An 18,200-nucleotide genomic window follows, 5' to 3' on the forward strand; every position below is an offset into this window, starting at 1 on the left:
AGTTTGGATCACTGGACATTGCAAACAAGAAACCAAACTTCCTCAAGAGACTGTATCTCAAGAATATCTGCACAAGTCTACCTCCATATAACTTGATGCATCAGTCTTTTACCAGTGTCTGCCACTTCCCATGCACCTCCAGTATTCAGTCGCCTAAATGCAGGTCAATGCCATGCTGTTCAGACAGTAGAGAAGCTCAGAGAAACTTATTTTACCTTGTTAAATCCCCTCACAAGGAGTTATGTTGATAGCGAGTAACAGTAGGGGGCAATAGTTACCAAGTTTTTTGGAATATGCATCCAATTTATAAGCTGCCTGCTCCAAAGCTGCAACCTGCTCCTCAATCAGGTTGATCTGTTCCAGATAAGGTTGAAGAGCAGCATCTTGAAAAGCAGAGAAATCATATTTATCAGTTCTTATTCACTCACTCAAGGAAGCAATTCACGCTCAAAACATAAGGATTTCTCCTTATGTCCATAAGGACATTCTTTGGATAAAATATTTTAAAAACTCCTTCCTCACTTGTCTCCAAAATCAAGTGGTGATGCTGATAGTCATTATTTCAGTGAAGAATGAGAAGTTTAACCTATAGTTTCAAACTCAACACTAATATAATAGTGTGGGAATCAAAAAAGTGTTACTCAATCTCAACCAGTTCTGAAATCAGTGGTAAAATAGTTATGACATAGGCTAGTGTAAGAGGAAATATCACTATACTTCTGAAACTATGTAGTCTATAGACTTAAAGAAATACACAAGATTGGCATTGTGTAACAACATGTATTTTTTGCAGCCTTCTTTCCTTCAGAGCCTACTGCAGTGTAAACCATGCTTAGATGCTTTACTTACTGTGCAAATGTATAGTTTATTATACTCCTCCCTTTCTTGGTTTACTTACATTTTTGATTTAAATCCTTCAGATTTCTACTGATGTTTATAGCAATATCTTTCATTTCCAGGTACTTCAAGCTAGTCAGTTTGTTCATGTTTTCCAAGAGTTTGTAGTCCTCACTGGTGGCTTAAAAACAATAAATTTTATTTTGTTTGAAAGTTGGTACAGTCTGATTTGGGGGCATACAATTCAAGAGCACTAGAGATTTCCAAAAATATATATACCTGAATGTAACTAAAAACAGTTTAGCTAGTAATACACTTATTAGCAGAATGCTATGCAAAAAGAGACCACATTCTGCAGGGTAGAGAAATCAGCAGGACTTGTCTTGCACTTGCAAGGCATTTAAGAAAAAAAAATGCCCCATTCCACACATTTTTTCTATTCTGACAGTCACATGCTTCTGTTTACAAAACTGATAAGACAAATTCAGACAGTTAGTCTGACCATATACCCTCCAGCCCACACAAATCAACAGTGATGGGAAGTGCTTCTGAAACTAGAGCCTAAAGATTTGGTTAACTTACTGAATGCTTTCAATTATTCCTTCTTTTTTGGGGGGTGGGTGGGTGGAGGTGGGAGGCTGAAGGAACAAAGCAGGGGAAGAAGGGCTAGACTTTGTAACACTAAGATTAATACATTGCCCAGAAATACCACAGGAAACTCCTTAAGAATGGAAATTTTAAACTGTTAAATTTTGAGGACAGCCTCTGATACATCAAAACATAAAAAGAAAAGACACTCCAAGGATTAAAATGACAAACTGAGATTTGGATAATTCTAATGCTTTCTAAGCTTCACAGGCTTCCTTGCCTATCTCAGTAAAGTAACTTAGACCCAAATTCTCCAGATATCAGTTCAACAGTAGTTAGATCATTAATTTCACAGTTTCCTATCTCTAAAATAGGGATAACTGATCTTCTATACCTTTACACCAGCCTGTGGATATAATCACATTAGAGCTAAAGCACGAGTAAGAACAACCTCAGCTAGACTAGCTAGACTCAGCTAGACAACCTAACTTTGAAGCTGACCTTGCTCTGAGCAGTGAGTTAGGCTAGGTGATCTGCAGACATCCCTTCTGATGTAAATTATCACAGCATTTTATGATATATAATCCAAAGAGCTGGACAGTCTTGCAGATTTTTAAAAGTTAAGTATGTGAAGCATTTAGGACATAAAGAACAGTCATCAACTACGTTCTACATTGCTATTTATACTTTGATCATTTTAACCCACAAGGAATTTAACTAACCTCCAAGGCTATAATGTTATAAACCCGAGGAAGGCTCCTGAAATGGGCATTTCATTTCACTTTACTCCAGCTAATGCTGCACAGTAGTTTATTGTAAGGCATGATGGCTGGAACACACACACATAATCCTTGCCCTCACTCAGAAATAAAAGAACTGCACAAATGCTACTCTCAGTTGTCCTCCTCCTCCAGTCCTTCTTAGCCTAGATCTGGTATGTGTTTGCCCTCACACAAGCCTGTGCCAGACTAGAAATATCTTGTTACAGTTTTCAGTATAATCCTGATTTATTTTTTAAAAAATGTTGTGCTAATCTGGGACTTCATTAACATGACTAATCTCAGGGTTGCCAGTAGTCTAGCACCTTGCCAGACTTGAACCACCTGTCCTGACAGATACGATCTAAATAGGTAAAATTTATATAAACTAGACAGCAAATTTATTTTTAATTTTTTTAAAAAAGGAACACAATAAAATGTTACTTGCAGATGAGTATTGCAATACCTTACCTGTCAGTTCACCTGTTAAGTAAGTGGCCATTTTGCTGAACATGTCCTTACAAAGTTCATTGATGTCTGTTTCTGCTGGTTCCTTAGCTTCCTCTGCTGTTTCAACAGCAGGGTCCTCTAAACAGGATACAAACAGACATCACTGAGTTAAGGGGACATTAGCAAGTACAGAAACAGCCCAGAAAAAAACTATTATTTTTATATATTTATTTATATATACACACAGGTATATATGTACGTGTGTGTATATATATATGCATATATAGTTTTTAATAGACCACATCTAGTTTCCACGCATATACTTTATGTTAAGGGATACATAACCTAGGCAGGCTCCTTAAAGTCCTATCAAGATAGTTTTAAAATCGTATTTTAGGGTTAAGAACAGCAGCCTGCTCTGACGGCACACAAAGATACCCGCCCGCTCCTATGCCTAGGCGACGGGAAAGCAGAATTTTGGAAGACCGTGTGGGGAGCGCGGAGCTGCCTCCAAGGCCAGCGCGGTCTCTGCTCTCCTCCGCTTCCGTTCTGAGAACCGCTTCCAAGCCGGTTCCTCCTGCTGCCACCCCGGGGCTCTGCGCTCCGGGAGAACGAGCAGCCGCCCCCCGCCGCGTCGCGGGCGCCCCAGGCCGCGGCGGCCCCGCGCGCCCCGGCCCCGCTCCCGCGCGGCCCTCACGCTTGGCAGCCTGCGCGCCGGCCTCGGGCAGCCCCTCCGCCGCGGTCGCCATGGCGACAGACCCCCTCCCGCCGCCGCTTCCGCCTTCGCCCCGCGGCGGCACCGCCCCGCCGCGCGGCGCATGCGCGCGGCCGGCACGGCGGCGCAAGAGCGGGGGTGGGCCCCCCCCGCGGGATCCGCCGCGCCTGCGCAGTGCTGCCGTGGCGCCTGCGCGGGCGGAAGCCTGGCAGGGTGTAGAGCCTGGGTTTACGTTATCGCCCTTCGTGCAGCCCCCGCAGTGCCGGGGCAGCAATGGCGCCATAGGGCTAGAGAGGAGCCCAAGCAGGGCCCGCTCAAGAAGAAGCTGCTGTTACTAAGTACACAGAATCGGATTTATTGATATAAAATGAGGGGAGGAAATTCCCTTAAGTCGTAAATGGTGCAGTCACACATGAAGGGCAGTTGGAGAGAGGCTCAGGCGCTGCACATCCCTGTCATGAGCCATGCAGGACCTTGGTCACCCTGCCCAGTCCTGTCCACGGCCATCCACCTCCAGTGCTGCCCTGGGCACACACCAGGAGCAGCATATCCATGCCTAAAGGCCATCACAACCTTGTACTTCACAGAACGGGAGAAGCTCCTTCTTTCACAAGGGGATGGTTCCCTTTGAATGGTTCCTGGACAAGTTTCCTGAAATATACTCAAGGCTGGCGACAGAAGAATGAAAGTGTAGGACATGTAGTTTGTTAAGTACTTAAGAAAATATATTCTCCTCTCAGGTCCTTAAAATTCCACCTTCTCAATGTTAAGAACAACCCTCATGTTGCCTTGTCTGAAGCATGATTTCCATGTGAAAAGAGTCCCATTTGAAGTCTGGTGAAATCAGCTAAAATATTTTGTCAGCCTCCAGTAGGCTCTAAAAACCTTTACAGTTTCAAGCCTTGAGAAGTCACAGAGCGAGACAGAGTCTAGGTGAACTTCCTCATAAATCGGAGTTTTGCATAGGCTATTATAAGGAAGATAACAGTCATGCAGAATAGAGCCACTATGTTTTCCCACATGGCCCAGTTGGTAGGCATAATTCCCTGGCTGCAGAGATGTGTCTCACCAAAACAGCTGCAGAAAAACATGGTGCAAAAGTTAGTATGGGCTGCCTGGTACTGTGAATTTCCACATCATATCTTCTATTCCTGTTCCACAAAGATTTATCTAGTCACACGTCAACAAAACAGAAGTGATAGAAGTAGAGTAGCTTAATAACGCATCACAAACACCCAAAAGAACAAATCTAGATGTGTTTTTCATCATCCCCGAAATAGTCCTAGTTTTTAACAGACAGCTGGTGATGTATGAGTAAGCCTTAGGATCATATTAGACCCATGATATACACAAAAGCATTCATTTCATACAGCAGTCACAGGAGGTCTACAAAATAAAGCTGAGGTCCCAGAAGCTACGAAAACCGCTGTAGTGCTATCCCCTGCAGTAACCTCAGTCTACCAGCTATGTGCCATCATGATGAAACACTAAGTATTATAACTATTGATACATTAAACTGCAGCAAAGTATGGAAGTAACATGAAGAGTTATCTTGGCTTTATTCTGTATCTGTAGGGATGATATCATTATTTACCAATTAGCTCTGAGGGACAGGTATGTTTCTCATAACAAGTCTACTGCTTCCCACCAAGTCCAGAAACTGTAGCCCACAAATTGCATTGCTATTGTAAAGTAACTCCAGGGTTATTTGTTCTTAAGAAAACTGATAAGCCAAGGCCAAATAATACAAAGCAATTTCATTTAGGTCATTTGCCCCTTTTTAGAGGTCTTGTCTCTACTTCAGTCTTAAGTAACTGTGATCAAATATACATTATGTTGTGACGTATCTTTGAGGAGACTCCCTCAAAGAAATGAATAGTGTATACAGTTGAAAAACATTTCTTTGAAGGAGACATTACAGCTAGGCCTAAGAACCATCATGAAGTAGACACTTACATTTCTCCTGAAATAACTGGGGGACAGCTGCCTATAGGCATTGTATCATTCGGATTCTTTTTGTCACAGAAGTAGAGATCTCTGAACTCATTTACTTGAAGAGCCTAGGGAAAGAGTCAGACACCATTTTTCACAAAGAGTTAGTGATTTGGGGCACTAGAGCTGAAACGCCGCATAGAGCTTATTTAAGAGATACATACTCAGGCATGTTCCTTTTAGCCTTGTGAGACAGTTCCACAAGCAGCAACACTGATAAAACCTTTCAGTGATGCCAAACCAGGAAAGGTCTCATCTCTCCCCACTTCCCTGATCTTTCTCTGACCCTTCCTGTCCTCCCTGCTGCACCAGCTCTGGTATTCATTTGTCCCCTTCAGTGAGCAAATGTAACTCAGCAAAGACAGGAAATCAGTCTTTGAGAGGTACCCCGGCTCCTTACTATTCTGAAGTGATAATTAGCCACATTTCCCATCACCAAATAAGCATTAGGGAAGACTGGCACACTCAGGTATTATGGTAAATACTTTAAACACAGTCATTAACCTCATACTGACCACCTAAATAGTTTCTCCAAGGGCCATGCAATATTTCACTTTCTTTTAAACGACAGGAATCAGCTATTCAGATTAGGAACAAGGACCTCACAGAGACAGCTTGCTCTGCAGCTGTCTGTGCAGCACCAATTTTTTTCTTCAAATGATTTTTTTAGTATGTGGTTTTCACCTCTTACACATAGATTATCTTTTGCTTCCCTTTTTTTGGGGGGGCTACATTATAGACAAAAGACTGATACTACTTTTTACTCACAGTTAGGCCATATCGTGGGATGCTGAAGTACTTCAGCCAGTTCAACCAGCCCATTACAGAAGGGAGGTTTACCAAGAGGCCAGAAAAGATCTGAAATAGGAGAACATAATAAGATGTTATAAAGTCACACATTCTTGTTCTTGCCAGCACTACCACTTCTGCATAGATGATTGTACCCTACCCACTGTGATGGATGGGCCTCCTGCCACTGTTACGGCTGTGCCGGCAGGCACAATTGTTAACCTTGCAGCAGTGCTCTCAGCTGACCTAACTGCACACCTAAGTATCCAGTTGCAAACCGCTTGCAGAGAGGACAGAACTGTTTTCTACACCTGCATGTCAGGTACATTAGGACTGCTAGCAAAATCTTACTCTGGGGGACTGTGGACTATGGTAAAGCCAGCCAGAAGGTGAAGAATGATGACTGGAAGATGAGAAAGTGAAGAAAGCAAGGAGGAAATTATGGGGAGCCTTAGGAGCTATTAATGCCTTTGGCTCCTCCTCTAGACTTACATCCAACTGTGCTCCTTGCTGCCTGAAAAAATTTGTTATTTCATTTCTTAGTGCAATTTGTCTTCATGGCTAAACATGACACTTCAGAGTGTGCTCTATCTATAGTATTCTTGTGCTTATTTCTAGCCTAAAAGACATCAGGGTAAGCCATTTGTTATATATAAAAAAAAATCCATAAAAAAGTTACTCTTACAGTCTCTGTATATCAGCTGTCCTTCACTCCACACACACTACTCCTCACCTTTGCTGTGAGCTCTGAATATGGGTACAAAATACTACTAGGAATCTCGTGACAAGAGGTAGCTTTTTATGCTATGGTAACTCTGTAGGCCTCACAGTCAAGAAGCTTTATCACTAACATCATCACTTTAAAAAAGAAATTACGTCCCTCATTTGCATGTAGGCAAAGACACTTTCTCACTCACTTGCTGGCTTCCCTAGAATTTCTTGAAAAATATATTGAAGCAATACTGAATTAAAATAAAGAGAGGGTATGTTCTTCCTAACCACACTGAGCAGAAAGTCAATACAATAACAAAGAAATATTCGCAGTCTGAGTTGTTTGGTTTTCTTAAGTGATCTAGCTGATTGCTTAGATTCATAATATTGGGAACTCAAGTTTTTTTTTTTAATATATTTTTTGTAAAGAAAATTTTTAAGAGAACATTTTGGGGGACACCAGGTTTACACAGTTCTGGTGGCACTGAGTCTACAGAATTGCATCTGAGTGATAATTTCACACTTGATCTCAGGACTGAGGATTTTCAGCCTACTTATGGCTGGTTCATTCCAGTCTTCTCACCTTGTCTCCTAAACCCAGCTGGCTGTCAGTTCTTGCATCACCTCCACCACTAAAGCAGCACACACACAGACACAGACTCTTATACACTTACAAGCATCAGGACAAAACAAATAGTGATGAGCAGATTGGCCACAGCCACTACTTCCATCCCAGCACTGATGGCCAGAGACATGGTGGTGGCAGTGTAGGATACCAGTACCAGGGTCAGCATGAAGAAGAAGAACCGGCCTGCAACAGCCTGGTAGCCTGACCAAAAAACAATCAGAAAGGCAAAAGCCTAATAAATAGCCACATCATGAATCCCTTTAGTCTCCTGCAGAAGTCATGGAAAGCTGGAAAAGAAACAGTTTGGAGATGCAGCAATTGTGTATACCCCAGCAAACTTTGGCATGGTCAAGCGACTTGCTGCCTTAGATTGAGGGTGTCTCTGCCCCATCCCAGAGTCCTCCAAAGCTATTCTGATGTCAGGCACTTATTTAGCCAGCTTTGTTGTATGGATGTAGGAATTAACTCTGGCTGAGCCACAAATCAAGCATGTTGGAAGATGACAGGTTCAATGAAAGCATCAATTCTTTACCAATCATCCAGTAAGTGATGCATGAGAATATGATGGCTGGAGCAGTTCTCATGGGCAACAGATCTCCTATCATCAAGGCCAGGAAGTAGGCAGATACACGGTAGTATCCACTGGTGTACTGATGGCTGCAAGGACAGGAAAGAGGAGTTGTATAGGGTTAGAGGTGATGTTGGAATGATAGTACATGCATGTGGTTTGTCCTGGTTCAGCTTCTGTTCTTTGCCACTGACTCCCTCTCTATATGCAAGTTAGATTTTTTTTTTTTTTGGTGGTATCACTTCCTCATCTGTCAAATAAGGGCAAATGCTGATCTCAGGCCCCTAGCAGTGACACCAAAAACACTTGGAGGTAACTGAAAGGCTGTGGCTGCTAAGCAGCCAAAATCCCTGCTGTCACAGACCGTAAACTTAAGGTGGTAAGCAAGGCAGCCTGACAAGAAATGTTGGGCAGGAGGCTTTAATCCTGGACAGCCCCTGGGGTCAATACTGAGCTGCTCTGAGCAAGCTCTGGTAAACCTATGGTACATCTAAACTTCAGGACTCTCATGTTAGTGCCTTATGGAAGTGATACTCATTTTACAGGCTCTAAGCCTTAGTTTCCTTTTTACTGCAGAACATGTCTCTTGCTCTCTCATCCAGTAAACTGGAAGTTATTCCAAACTACATTTTCTACCCATTCATAGGGGTGCACTTGACTCTGCTAGGGAACTTTTAGAAAGCAGCCAGAAGCTTTCTCCCTTTCAGCATCCTTTGTGAAACTTCTCCAATAATCCCTTCATCTCTGCATCTTCTTACCCCTGTGGGATCATTGATGGGTAACTTTTCATACCTGAAAGTGTAAAGGCAGGCTCTGCCCTGGCAGGGCCAAACAGACATCAAACTAGATGTTAACAAAAGTAAGACAAGTTCTTCCCAAGTACCCATGATGCAGCAGGCAAATAAAAGGATTTTATTTTCCTTTCTTCTCCCCATCACTTGCCTCTTTCCATATTTTCTCCCTATTTTATGGGCAGACAGTGTTACTGTTAGAATCCATTGTTGCAAGGGAGAAGTCAGCTCTTAAACACTGACAAGTTAAAGTCATTTTGGTTATCCTGCAAGGTATCTGTATGTTGTCCCTTCCCACCACCTCTTCCCCCAACACAGAGAGAGGCAAGGGGAAAAATCCCAAATTACTTACACAAATAACTTCTTGTCTCTGATGAACAACTCAATTGCAGAGACACTGGAAAAACACTGGTTTGTGGTGACAAAAAACAAAGAACCAACCCTGAAAAGCAGAACGCAACAGTCAAGAAGTGAGGAGACAGCAAATATCAGAACAGGTCACCACACTAGTTGAGTCATGGCTTCTCTGTCTGTAGCCACAGTACAGAGCTACTTAATTGGACTACTGCAGATCTCAGCTGTAACACCAGGCTTAGTCCTCTGTCTTCCCCTTCGCACTTCCTTTCCCGGTCCATATCTCAGAGGCTGATAGGGAGGTGGTCCTTTTACAAACTCCAGGAATATACATGCTACTGTTGCTAAACATTCATGGTGGTCCAAGCAGAGCCTTCCCTCCTGCTGAAAGCTGCCTGCAGGGAAGTGAGCAGGCTGCAGCTTTCCCACTTACCGATTCTGAATGCCACTTCGATCCAGTTTTGCACCAAAAAAGATGGCACCCACAACCAGAGCTAGAATTATGGTCACTGCAATCTAGAAGTGGAAAGAAAAAAAAATAGAGAAGGGAATGCTTCAAAAGGGTGAATAAGGACAAGTCATTAGACAGCATTCAGCCACTGAGGTACATGCAGGGTTTCAGATCTGCCTAAAAACCTTTGCTATTGAGACTCAAGCCACAGAATTAACATCACCCTGGAAACTCCACATATGAACTCAAGGATAGAGCATTTCCCTTGAATCTCCAGTGTTCAGTACAGAGACTAAAGAACTAAGAACAATCTGTAACCTTTACTAACTGTTACCTACCTGTGCAATAGAGGCCTGCGGGTTCCTGATGAGGTTTTTCAGTGAGCGCTTGGACACCCAGTACAGCTGGGTGAGGAAGCCATTCGCATAGGTAATCTCATGTCCCTTCTTGGATCTCCCCTGCTTGCTTTCCTGCCCAAGCTCCACTTTCCTCAATGCTTCCCTTGTGCTCTGATACAGACTGGAGTTGAGGTACTTCTGGTGCAGCTCATCCACCACACTGCTGTCCGTGTTCTCCTCTGCCACTCCATTTTCGCCACTCACCTCTGTACAGCAAAGACAACATAAGGCTTGTAATTCCCCAGGTACCTTACCTTCAGACAGGGGTCAGCTATGGAGACTGGATAAAATAGCAGGAATGCTTAGAGTATTTGATTGTTCAAACCTCAGGCCTGCACTCAGGAGGCTAGCTTGGGTGAGGGGATTTCTCTACAATTTTAATCCAACCTATTTGCTGCTTATGGCACAAACATCCCTCCATCTCAGAAACAGCCATCAGAAAAAAAAAATTCCCTGTGCACCAAAGGCACCACTAGCAAAGTTGTTTATCAGGTGTCTAACACATTCTTATCCTTCAGTCATGGTTATAATTCAGCATCTCCAGTGTTTCCAATATTTCACTCAGTATAGTATTAGAGTTTGTTCTCATATCCAGTTCCAGTGTTGCTCACTGCTATGTAAATCCATTGTTCCTTGGCCAATCTACCCTGTCTTCTCTGCAGCAGTCACTTACGTGACTGAAAATTTCTGTCTTCTGTCAGCTGCCCCTTGCATCTAAGCAATTCTAGTTCTTCAGTCCTTCCCATGTGCCTTGCTTTGTGCAGTACTAATACTTCTCAATGTGTTCTCATATTATTGAAGGAAACAAAATCCCCTTTAAAGGGTATCTATCAGAAGGGAAAGTATATTGAAAGGGAAACCTCAGATTACAAGAAAAGAATAGAGAAGCTTATTATCACCACATGCTGTTTCCCTTCTACTCCAAACAGTGGATTTCTGCCTTACAATTTTACCTTTTTTTGTGTCCACAGGTCTATGATCTTCCTTGCTTGCTGCCACAGCAGTTGAATCACCATTTATGACATCAAGGAAGAAGTCAGCTGGGTTGTTGAAGGGTTCACATTCATATCCTTTCAAAAGAGCAACCACAGCCTGTTTGTATTGCAGAGAACTCATCTTGGAAGGCCAGGCCTAAATACTACATCACTTTTCCACACCCCCTACAACAACATTACAGCTCTCTATGAACAGTTAGCATTAGTTACAGAAGACTTACCAATAGAATGAAAGTATTCCAGGGCCTTCTTAGCAGGTCCATGGTACAGCACCTTTCCCAACGCAAGTAATGTTAGACTGTCAAATAGCTTGAATATGGAATAACGAGGCTGGTGGATGGAAAAAATTATGGTTCGGCCTCTTCTGGAGAGCCTGAAATAGAAACAAAATCTCTCTCAAAACAAAATACAGTTTGCATTTTGGAAAGAGCATGTTGACTCAAAAATGAATCCTCCAAATCTGAAACAAGCGTTTATTAGATAAGAGTCTCAGCTCAGTAAAACAGTAGTTTCATTTTCTCTCTTGCTGTGTCACACACTGCAAGACCTTCAGGCAGCATGCATGATCACAAATATGACCACAACTATTATAACTGTTGTTGCAGTTCAGGTAGTCAACATATGATGTCGCCTCTGAGCAAAGGTTTAGGACCACAGCTACTGCATACTCATCAGGCATTTTTTATTATCAGGGTTCAACTTAAACCATCCAAATGGTCCTATGGCACTAAATGACATTTCCAGACACTTCTAGGTAAGCAACCTGGAAGTTTTTTCTTAGCTTTTGTGCTGAGCAATGTTCAGTAGAGAAGCATACTCCCTAGAGAAGTCAAAACTATTTTCCTTCAGGTTTGTTTCTTTTCAAATGCTTTAGCTCTGATACCCAAATATCCTTGCTGATCAAAGACCTCTACCAACAAATAACAGAGCTAAATATCCCCTCAGATAAACCAGACATCATGACAAACAGAGGAAGAGGATTAGGGGCATGTTCTCATCAAGTGAGCCTTGTTTGGTCCTGTTTATACCACAGGCTAGTTTGTTTCCAAAGCAGATTTAGTGGGTGCTTAGAGTAAATTTACAGATGAAATCTGATCTCAGCCCCAGGCCCTTGTGGAAGGAGAGCTTTTGTAATAGACTCAGCTGGAAGGTCAAGAAACTACGATTATGGGGCCTGACCCTCCAGCCCATTCCTCTGTGGCAAAGGGAAGCTGTCCAAGCTACATCTGCCTTTTGGGCTTCAGTCCAATGCTTGCTGTGGAAAGTTTCCCATCAACTTCAAAGGGCTTCAAACAAGACCCAGATAAAGAATTAGCTTCCACTTCTGAGTCTACTATTCCAGCTTTCTACCCCCTCTGTAGCCACTCAGTCATAGCAGTATTCCCTTTTTAAAAAATAAGCTGGCCAAAAAAAAAAAAAATCCCAGGAAACACCCCCAAAGCTCTTACTTCTTCAAAAGGATGAGCACAGCATTGGCTGTGCTGGCGTCAAGGCCAGTTGTTGGCTCATCTAGAAAAAGGACTGGTGGCTCTGTGATGAGCTCCATCCCAATGTTGGTTCTCTTCCGCTCCCCTCCAGACACTCCCCGGATCAATTCGGTTCCTACCTGTGGAAAGAAGTGTCAGGCATTTGCAACAAGACTCCACCAGCACCTAGTGTGGAGTTCAGGGCTCACCACACCCAGGAACCCTTTTCATTCTCAGAGTACCATCAGTAAACGCTAGAGCTAGCGGCAGATGATGGATCTGACTCTTAAAGGGCACATTGGGTATTATGTAGCAATAAGAAGATAATCTTATTTTCAGAGGTGCCAACACCTTTTATCTTCAGGGAACAAAGATGGCACTGACAAGGAAGAGCCTGAATGAGGCCACAGCTGTCAGAGCTTTGGTGTTCAGGGATGCCTTTCACAGGTAGCTCGCCTGCTGCCCAAGTGAAAGTGGAGACACTGCCCCTGCACAAAACAGCTCCACCACAGCCAGTTTTCCATCCCTCAGTTTTTGCCACTGCAAAAACAATTTCCTTGTCCCACAAAGTCAGGAAGTGACTGAGCAGCTTTCGAAGGTGTTATGGCTAGGCAACTTTTCCCCTCTGCATTTATACAATACTTGGACATGGTCCAAGATCTTCCCCTCTAAGCTGTCTCTAAAGCGGACTGATTTCCTATGTGCAATACAATTTAGCCAGGTTGATGCTTAGCCAAGGGTGGCTACAAGCTTGCCAGACTACCCAGCACTGAATCGTTTGTTTTCCAGAGATAAGAATTTCTAGGACTGCTATTCTCTCTGCTCACCTTTGCATCAGCCACTTTGCTTAACCCCAGCTCACTGATTATCTGGGTGACTCGCTCTTCCTTTTCTTCAGTGGAGATGGAGCTGGGCAATCGCAGGGCAGCAGAGAAGTGCAGATTCTCTCTCACTGTCATTGTGCCCATGACAACATCATCCTGAAAGCAACACAAAGTGACAGTTGGAAAGTCTCATTCCCAGCTACCTGACAGGGCACCAGAACCTCTGTAATGGCAGTTGCTGGATAAAATGTTTGGGAGCCATAGTGGAAACTAGATAGAATGATAATCCCTACTTGAAAACTTATAGGACATCATGTGAAGTTCAAGGTTGTACAACAGGAGTCAAGGATAGACTTGAGCTTTCTGGGCTCCCAAATTTCACTGAGCACCAGCCATTACCAACTCAACCTGCTTCCTGGATCAGGAGTTTGAATGCAGAGGAGTTGTACAGGTAGTTCATTTTCCATACAAGCCATGGTGCAACAGTTGGCTGGTTTTGGAAAGAGCTGTGCTGCCAGTCTATCTGAGGTCAATGGACACTGCTACAGCTCAGCACCCAGGGCAGCCAGTAAGTCACCCAAATCAGCTCAGTTCCCATTTACAAGCTACACTGTGCTGTGCCACAGAGCATTCACTGAGTTCAGCTGCAATTCCAGGGAGGCCTCCCCAGCTCCGCAGAGGTAGCTGGGCAGCTTTCGGAGCCCTCCCACATCAGATACAGTTGATCAGCTGGGCTGATTTGGCTGGGCTTTGTATTTGGCCCATTTGGTCCTGGAGTAAACAGGGAACCTTGATGTGCTGCTGTGCTAGAGGTATGTGACAGGCAACACTCAGGTTGTAGTTTTATTAAAAACCGGCTTCGGTGTCAAAGCTGGTTTAGGAAAATTCTACCACCATTTCCCTGCCTGTGCACACCCTCAATCTCTCTTCCCAGCCCTTCCTGCATTTCTCACCCTCAGATCCACCAATACAACTCATTGACACTGCACTGGAAGCTCAGCTGGGAATCTCTTAAGCCACCTTAACAACCAAACCTAATAAACAGTGGAATGACACCCTCACTTGCAGGGTACGAATGGAGAGACCACTGCGAGTTATATAGGAGTGCAAATGGCTTTGCACATCTGCATGCTCTCCTGTGCAAAACTCACCTTATATCTGTGCAATACTTTTAGCCATTAAGTGTTTGTTTTCACTACTTGGGCAATCTTTCTCAATCTAGAAAGTAGTGCTTGGGGGTGGAAAGGAGAAGAGTTTAATGTTTTGCCTATTTGCATACCATTTCATGGTTAAGTTTGGTTGCTTTGTTAATTTGGAGCAATGTCTCAGACTGGACTCCCTTGCAAGAGTCTTTCTAGCCATTTATGAGACACTGAGGACTTGGGAGATTTTGAACTGGAAGATCAAGATTCAGCATCAGTCTTTTCAAATGCATCCTCTGAAAGCCCTGCAACTAGCAGCTTTCAGAAAAAGCTCCAAATTCAGTGTCTGTCTGCAATCAGAAGTCCTGGATAGCTTCCAGATGTGGCTGCTCATACAGCTGCCAAGAATCCCCTCCTTTTCAGCTCCCCCAGCACTTCAAGGATCTATAATTGGTCCAGGCCTCCACCTACTTCCCCAGATTCAGCTGCCTTTTCCTGTCTCACACTGGGATGAAGCTCTGCCTAGCCTGCCAGAATCAGAGGAAGAACAGCAGGAGTCTATTTACTTCCTCAAATTATTTTCCAATAGTTTGAAGGTATTTCTTGCCAATTAAAACTATTTCTGAATTTTAGAGCTTGGTGCTTCCCCTTCCATACACTCCCCCCAACCTCCCAACCCTGACAAAGCCCAAAGAACAAGCCAAAACAGCCCAGTATTAGAGCATCCATGTGGCCTCAGGAAGACAAACACCGCCATGCTTGTCTAGAAGAGCTTGATCCTCTGTTTTCTCAGGAAAAGACCCTAACATCTAAGTTATCACGTTAGTTCTGTAAGGCTTACTGAACATTTCCTAACTCAAGATCAAGAGGTTAGGTTTGCTCATCCTGTGTGACAGAGCCTTACATTTTTTTTCCAAGCTATTTGCACTCCATCCCCATCTCACCCTGCTCTCCCCCATCCCCATTTTATTTGCTCACAAGGGAAAACCCTGGAATCCGTCATTCACAAAGTGTGCACCATGTGCATTCACAAAGTTCCCTCTAATGTACCACCTCTCACTTCTGCAGGACACCTTTCGAAGGCTTTACACTACAGAATGCTCTTGGTCTATAGTCCTCCCTTGCAAGGGCTCCCGGGCCCCCACTGGAGGCTCGGTTGCTCACCTGCACAACATATCCTGAGATGCACTTGAAGTTTGGAGGTTGTGGGATGCCATCTATAAGCACTTCTCCAGATAGGCCTGCTGGGTCCTTCCTGGCAGCCAGCACATCTAGGAGACTTCAGATAAACACCAGACATTAGATTTTGCCATAATACACTGCTATAATTGTTGACTGAAAAAATACCATAAGTCAGATCTGTTGTTACAGCCTGCTAGCAGCATGCTGCAAAACAAACAAAGATCATGGGAAGAGGTTTCTTCTGCTCCAGGGCTTTAACTGTTTGTGCAGAAAGACTGGTGAAGACGCAGGATTTAAGTGCAAATTGTTCACCAGCAGTCTGAGTGATCTACAGACCCTCACAATTCACAGCAGTCACAACCCACTAGAGATGTTAACTGTCACCCCAATAACAACTAACCTCAAGTGAAAACACACACCAAAGCACCCTGCCAAGCAGCTGGAGCCTGCTCTGCAGCCAGTAGAGCGCAAAAGTAACGGCTTTGATCTCGAGGCAATTAATCCAAATAGGTATAAGCAAGACTACTGTTCAGACCAACCATGTAAAAGCAATTTTAACATATCTCTGAGCTCTCCTTACAGCAGATGCAGAGATCGGCCTGTCTGCTAGTTAGGTAAACACTGCCTTGAGACTCTGCTTTTGAAAATATCCTGATTAACTGACAATGTCCTAAAAAGGGATGCTTGGGGTCACCATGAAGACACACCTGTGTGAACTATAGTCATCTTTCTGTCCCTTAAAGGTGGAGAGGAAATAGCATAGGAGAGAATCTGCAAGATACTTCTCTGTGCTTTCATCCAAAGAAATCAAAATATTTGCCCTACCCTTTGTGATGCCACAGACAGATTGCGGTGATGATCCAAAGTAGCTGCTCTACAGAAAGACATTTTGCCATTTTTCTGGTAGTCCTCAAAAGGGAGGGCACAGCCCGGCATCTCCAAAGGCTGCAGCAACTTGGCACAAGACCATGTCCCTCCTCCCAGCAGGACAGAGTATCCACCCGCATTCATGGTCACCCCAGTTCAGCTGGGTATCTCAGCTCAGGCCACAGAGGTAGCCTACAGAACCACAGAGGTCAGAAGGTGGGGACACCATTGGCAGCGATACTGCAGGAGAGGACCCTCCAGCAGTGCAGGATGGAGAAGGACACGATGCCACAACCACTTCATGGGACTTCTCACATGCACACACCAAAGACCCAAGCCTGAGATTTCTCAGGTCTTCTCCAGCCCTCACAGATTCCCCCATCCCCTTCAAGCAGATGACTCTGGAAGAAGGGAAGAAAATACTCACGAAGATTTACCACTGCCTGTTGGCCCCAGGATAGCATTCAAGCCTGGCTTCATGATGCCACTGGAAGAAAAAGGAAAGGATTGTTCCCAAATGGGGGCCTGTTCATATGAAATTCATGGGATGTGAACAAAATGCTATTGAAAGGAAAACTTGAGATTACAAATTTCTCCTTAAATCTCAAATCAATAATCACTTTTCCTTTCTTGTCCCAGACAGACAGTCAGGCCAGAATCAGCGCTGGACATAAAAACAGTCTAGAGCAGGCAGAAATTAAGGTGTCTTCCCTGCTGAGCTGGGTCTAGAAAGAAGAAATAACTGCTTTCTGCTGCTCTTTTTCCTCCCAGTCCAGCTTCAAACATACCCTCAGATCTTCTTCCACATGAGCTTTGGTCCTAATTTGCAGAGATATTTAACTGAAACTGCTCCAGCTAAATCCCAGCTATTTCACTGCAGTGAATTAGGAGGTGATCACATGAACTGCAAACTGGCAGGAGGGCAGTCACTTCCTTGCCAGCACACCTGAATCTGGCAGATGACATGAATGTCACAATTCCACGGCAACAGGTCAGTTCCTGCCCCTCCAGAACTTTCTTTAAACAAAGAAAAACACTTACTAGACATTATGAAGGATCTTCTTTTGTACAGTTTTCCGTTTACACAGGAATCCACTGGACTGCTTGACAGAGTACTGGATGTTATGGAAACTCACAACAGAGCCCCGTGGGGATCGGATGGATTCTCGTGTTGGGAACGAACGCTGGAAGCTGCCTGTTCCTTCCTCTTCTCCAACAGGAAGAACGCTGTGGTCAGACCTGTCTGCCATCATGTTCTTGTTACACAGGTCAAGCTCCACTACAGGTAGTTTGAGGTCACTGTTATTTTGGGCAGTTCCCATGTGTGGGGGCAAACCCTGCAAAAACATGGAAGGAAGGAGATCTGGGTGAAGAAGCATGCAGAACATTGCTTGGAAAAAGCAAGATCCCACATACCACCCTCTGCATGGGCCAGGTTTGAGGAAGGATGGATATCCACACTAGAAAGCAGTCAGTAATCCTCAGGGAGGCAGAAAACCTCTGATTTAGTGGGGTGAGTGGGTTTAAATGCATAGCCTGTTTTAAGAACCAGCATGGATGTGCTTGAAGAGGTGATACTAGCTCAGAGGATTTCTTTCGAGATGAAAACCCAGCCCACGTGTGGCGGTCGGCATCTTTATTGACATAGTGGAGCTACAGACACAGGCTGCTACCACTCAAGCTACAGAGACTCA

At 44.0% G+C, this 18,200-nt stretch overlaps 2 protein-coding genes across 4 annotated transcripts in view; both read right to left on the reverse strand.

Annotated features, from left to right (window-relative positions):
* Window positions 1-3,461, reverse strand: part of BLOC1S2 (biogenesis of lysosomal organelles complex 1 subunit 2) — a 47,042-nt gene extending 43,581 nt beyond the window's left edge. For 2 of the 3 annotated variants that reach the window (XM_088528793.1, XM_088528794.1), the window contains exons 1-4: window positions 3,331-3,461; window positions 2,655-2,771; window positions 899-1,018; window positions 279-383 (exon numbers count right to left, since the gene is read on the reverse strand). In XM_088528793.1, coding sequence (XP_088384919.1) covers window positions 279-383; window positions 899-1,018; window positions 2,655-2,771; window positions 3,331-3,382 — 394 coding nt within the window. In that variant the 5' untranslated portion in view covers window positions 3,383-3,461. The remainder of the gene's footprint in view (window positions 1-278; window positions 384-898; window positions 1,019-2,654; window positions 2,772-3,330) is intronic. The other variant, XM_088528792.1, reaches the window with a different exon arrangement.
* Window positions 3,462-4,176: 715 nt separating this feature from the next.
* Window positions 4,177-17,828, reverse strand: LOC104573053 (broad substrate specificity ATP-binding cassette transporter ABCG2). The gene is made up of 15 exons (XM_088528811.1): window positions 17,548-17,828; window positions 16,934-16,993; window positions 15,622-15,736; window positions 13,319-13,471; window positions 12,474-12,631; window positions 11,247-11,398; window positions 10,984-11,100; window positions 9,971-10,236; window positions 9,615-9,697; window positions 9,180-9,269; window positions 8,001-8,125; window positions 7,515-7,669; window positions 6,109-6,198; window positions 5,305-5,408; window positions 4,177-4,425 (listed from the first exon to the last, which is right to left on the reverse strand). Exons 1-15 carry the CDS (start codon window positions 17,826-17,828, stop codon window positions 4,278-4,280), a joined length of 2,097 nt encoding a protein of 698 aa, XP_088384937.1. The 3' UTR covers window positions 4,177-4,277.
* Between the last annotated feature and the right edge of the window lie 372 nt (window positions 17,829-18,200).

Source organism: Tinamus guttatus, unplaced genomic scaffold, assembly GCF_059628265.1.
Source record: "Tinamus guttatus ecotype Peru unplaced genomic scaffold, ASM5962826v1 Tinamus_guttatus_pri_ptg000314l, whole genome shotgun sequence".
Taxonomy (NCBI): domain Eukaryota; kingdom Metazoa; phylum Chordata; class Aves; order Tinamiformes; family Tinamidae; genus Tinamus; species Tinamus guttatus.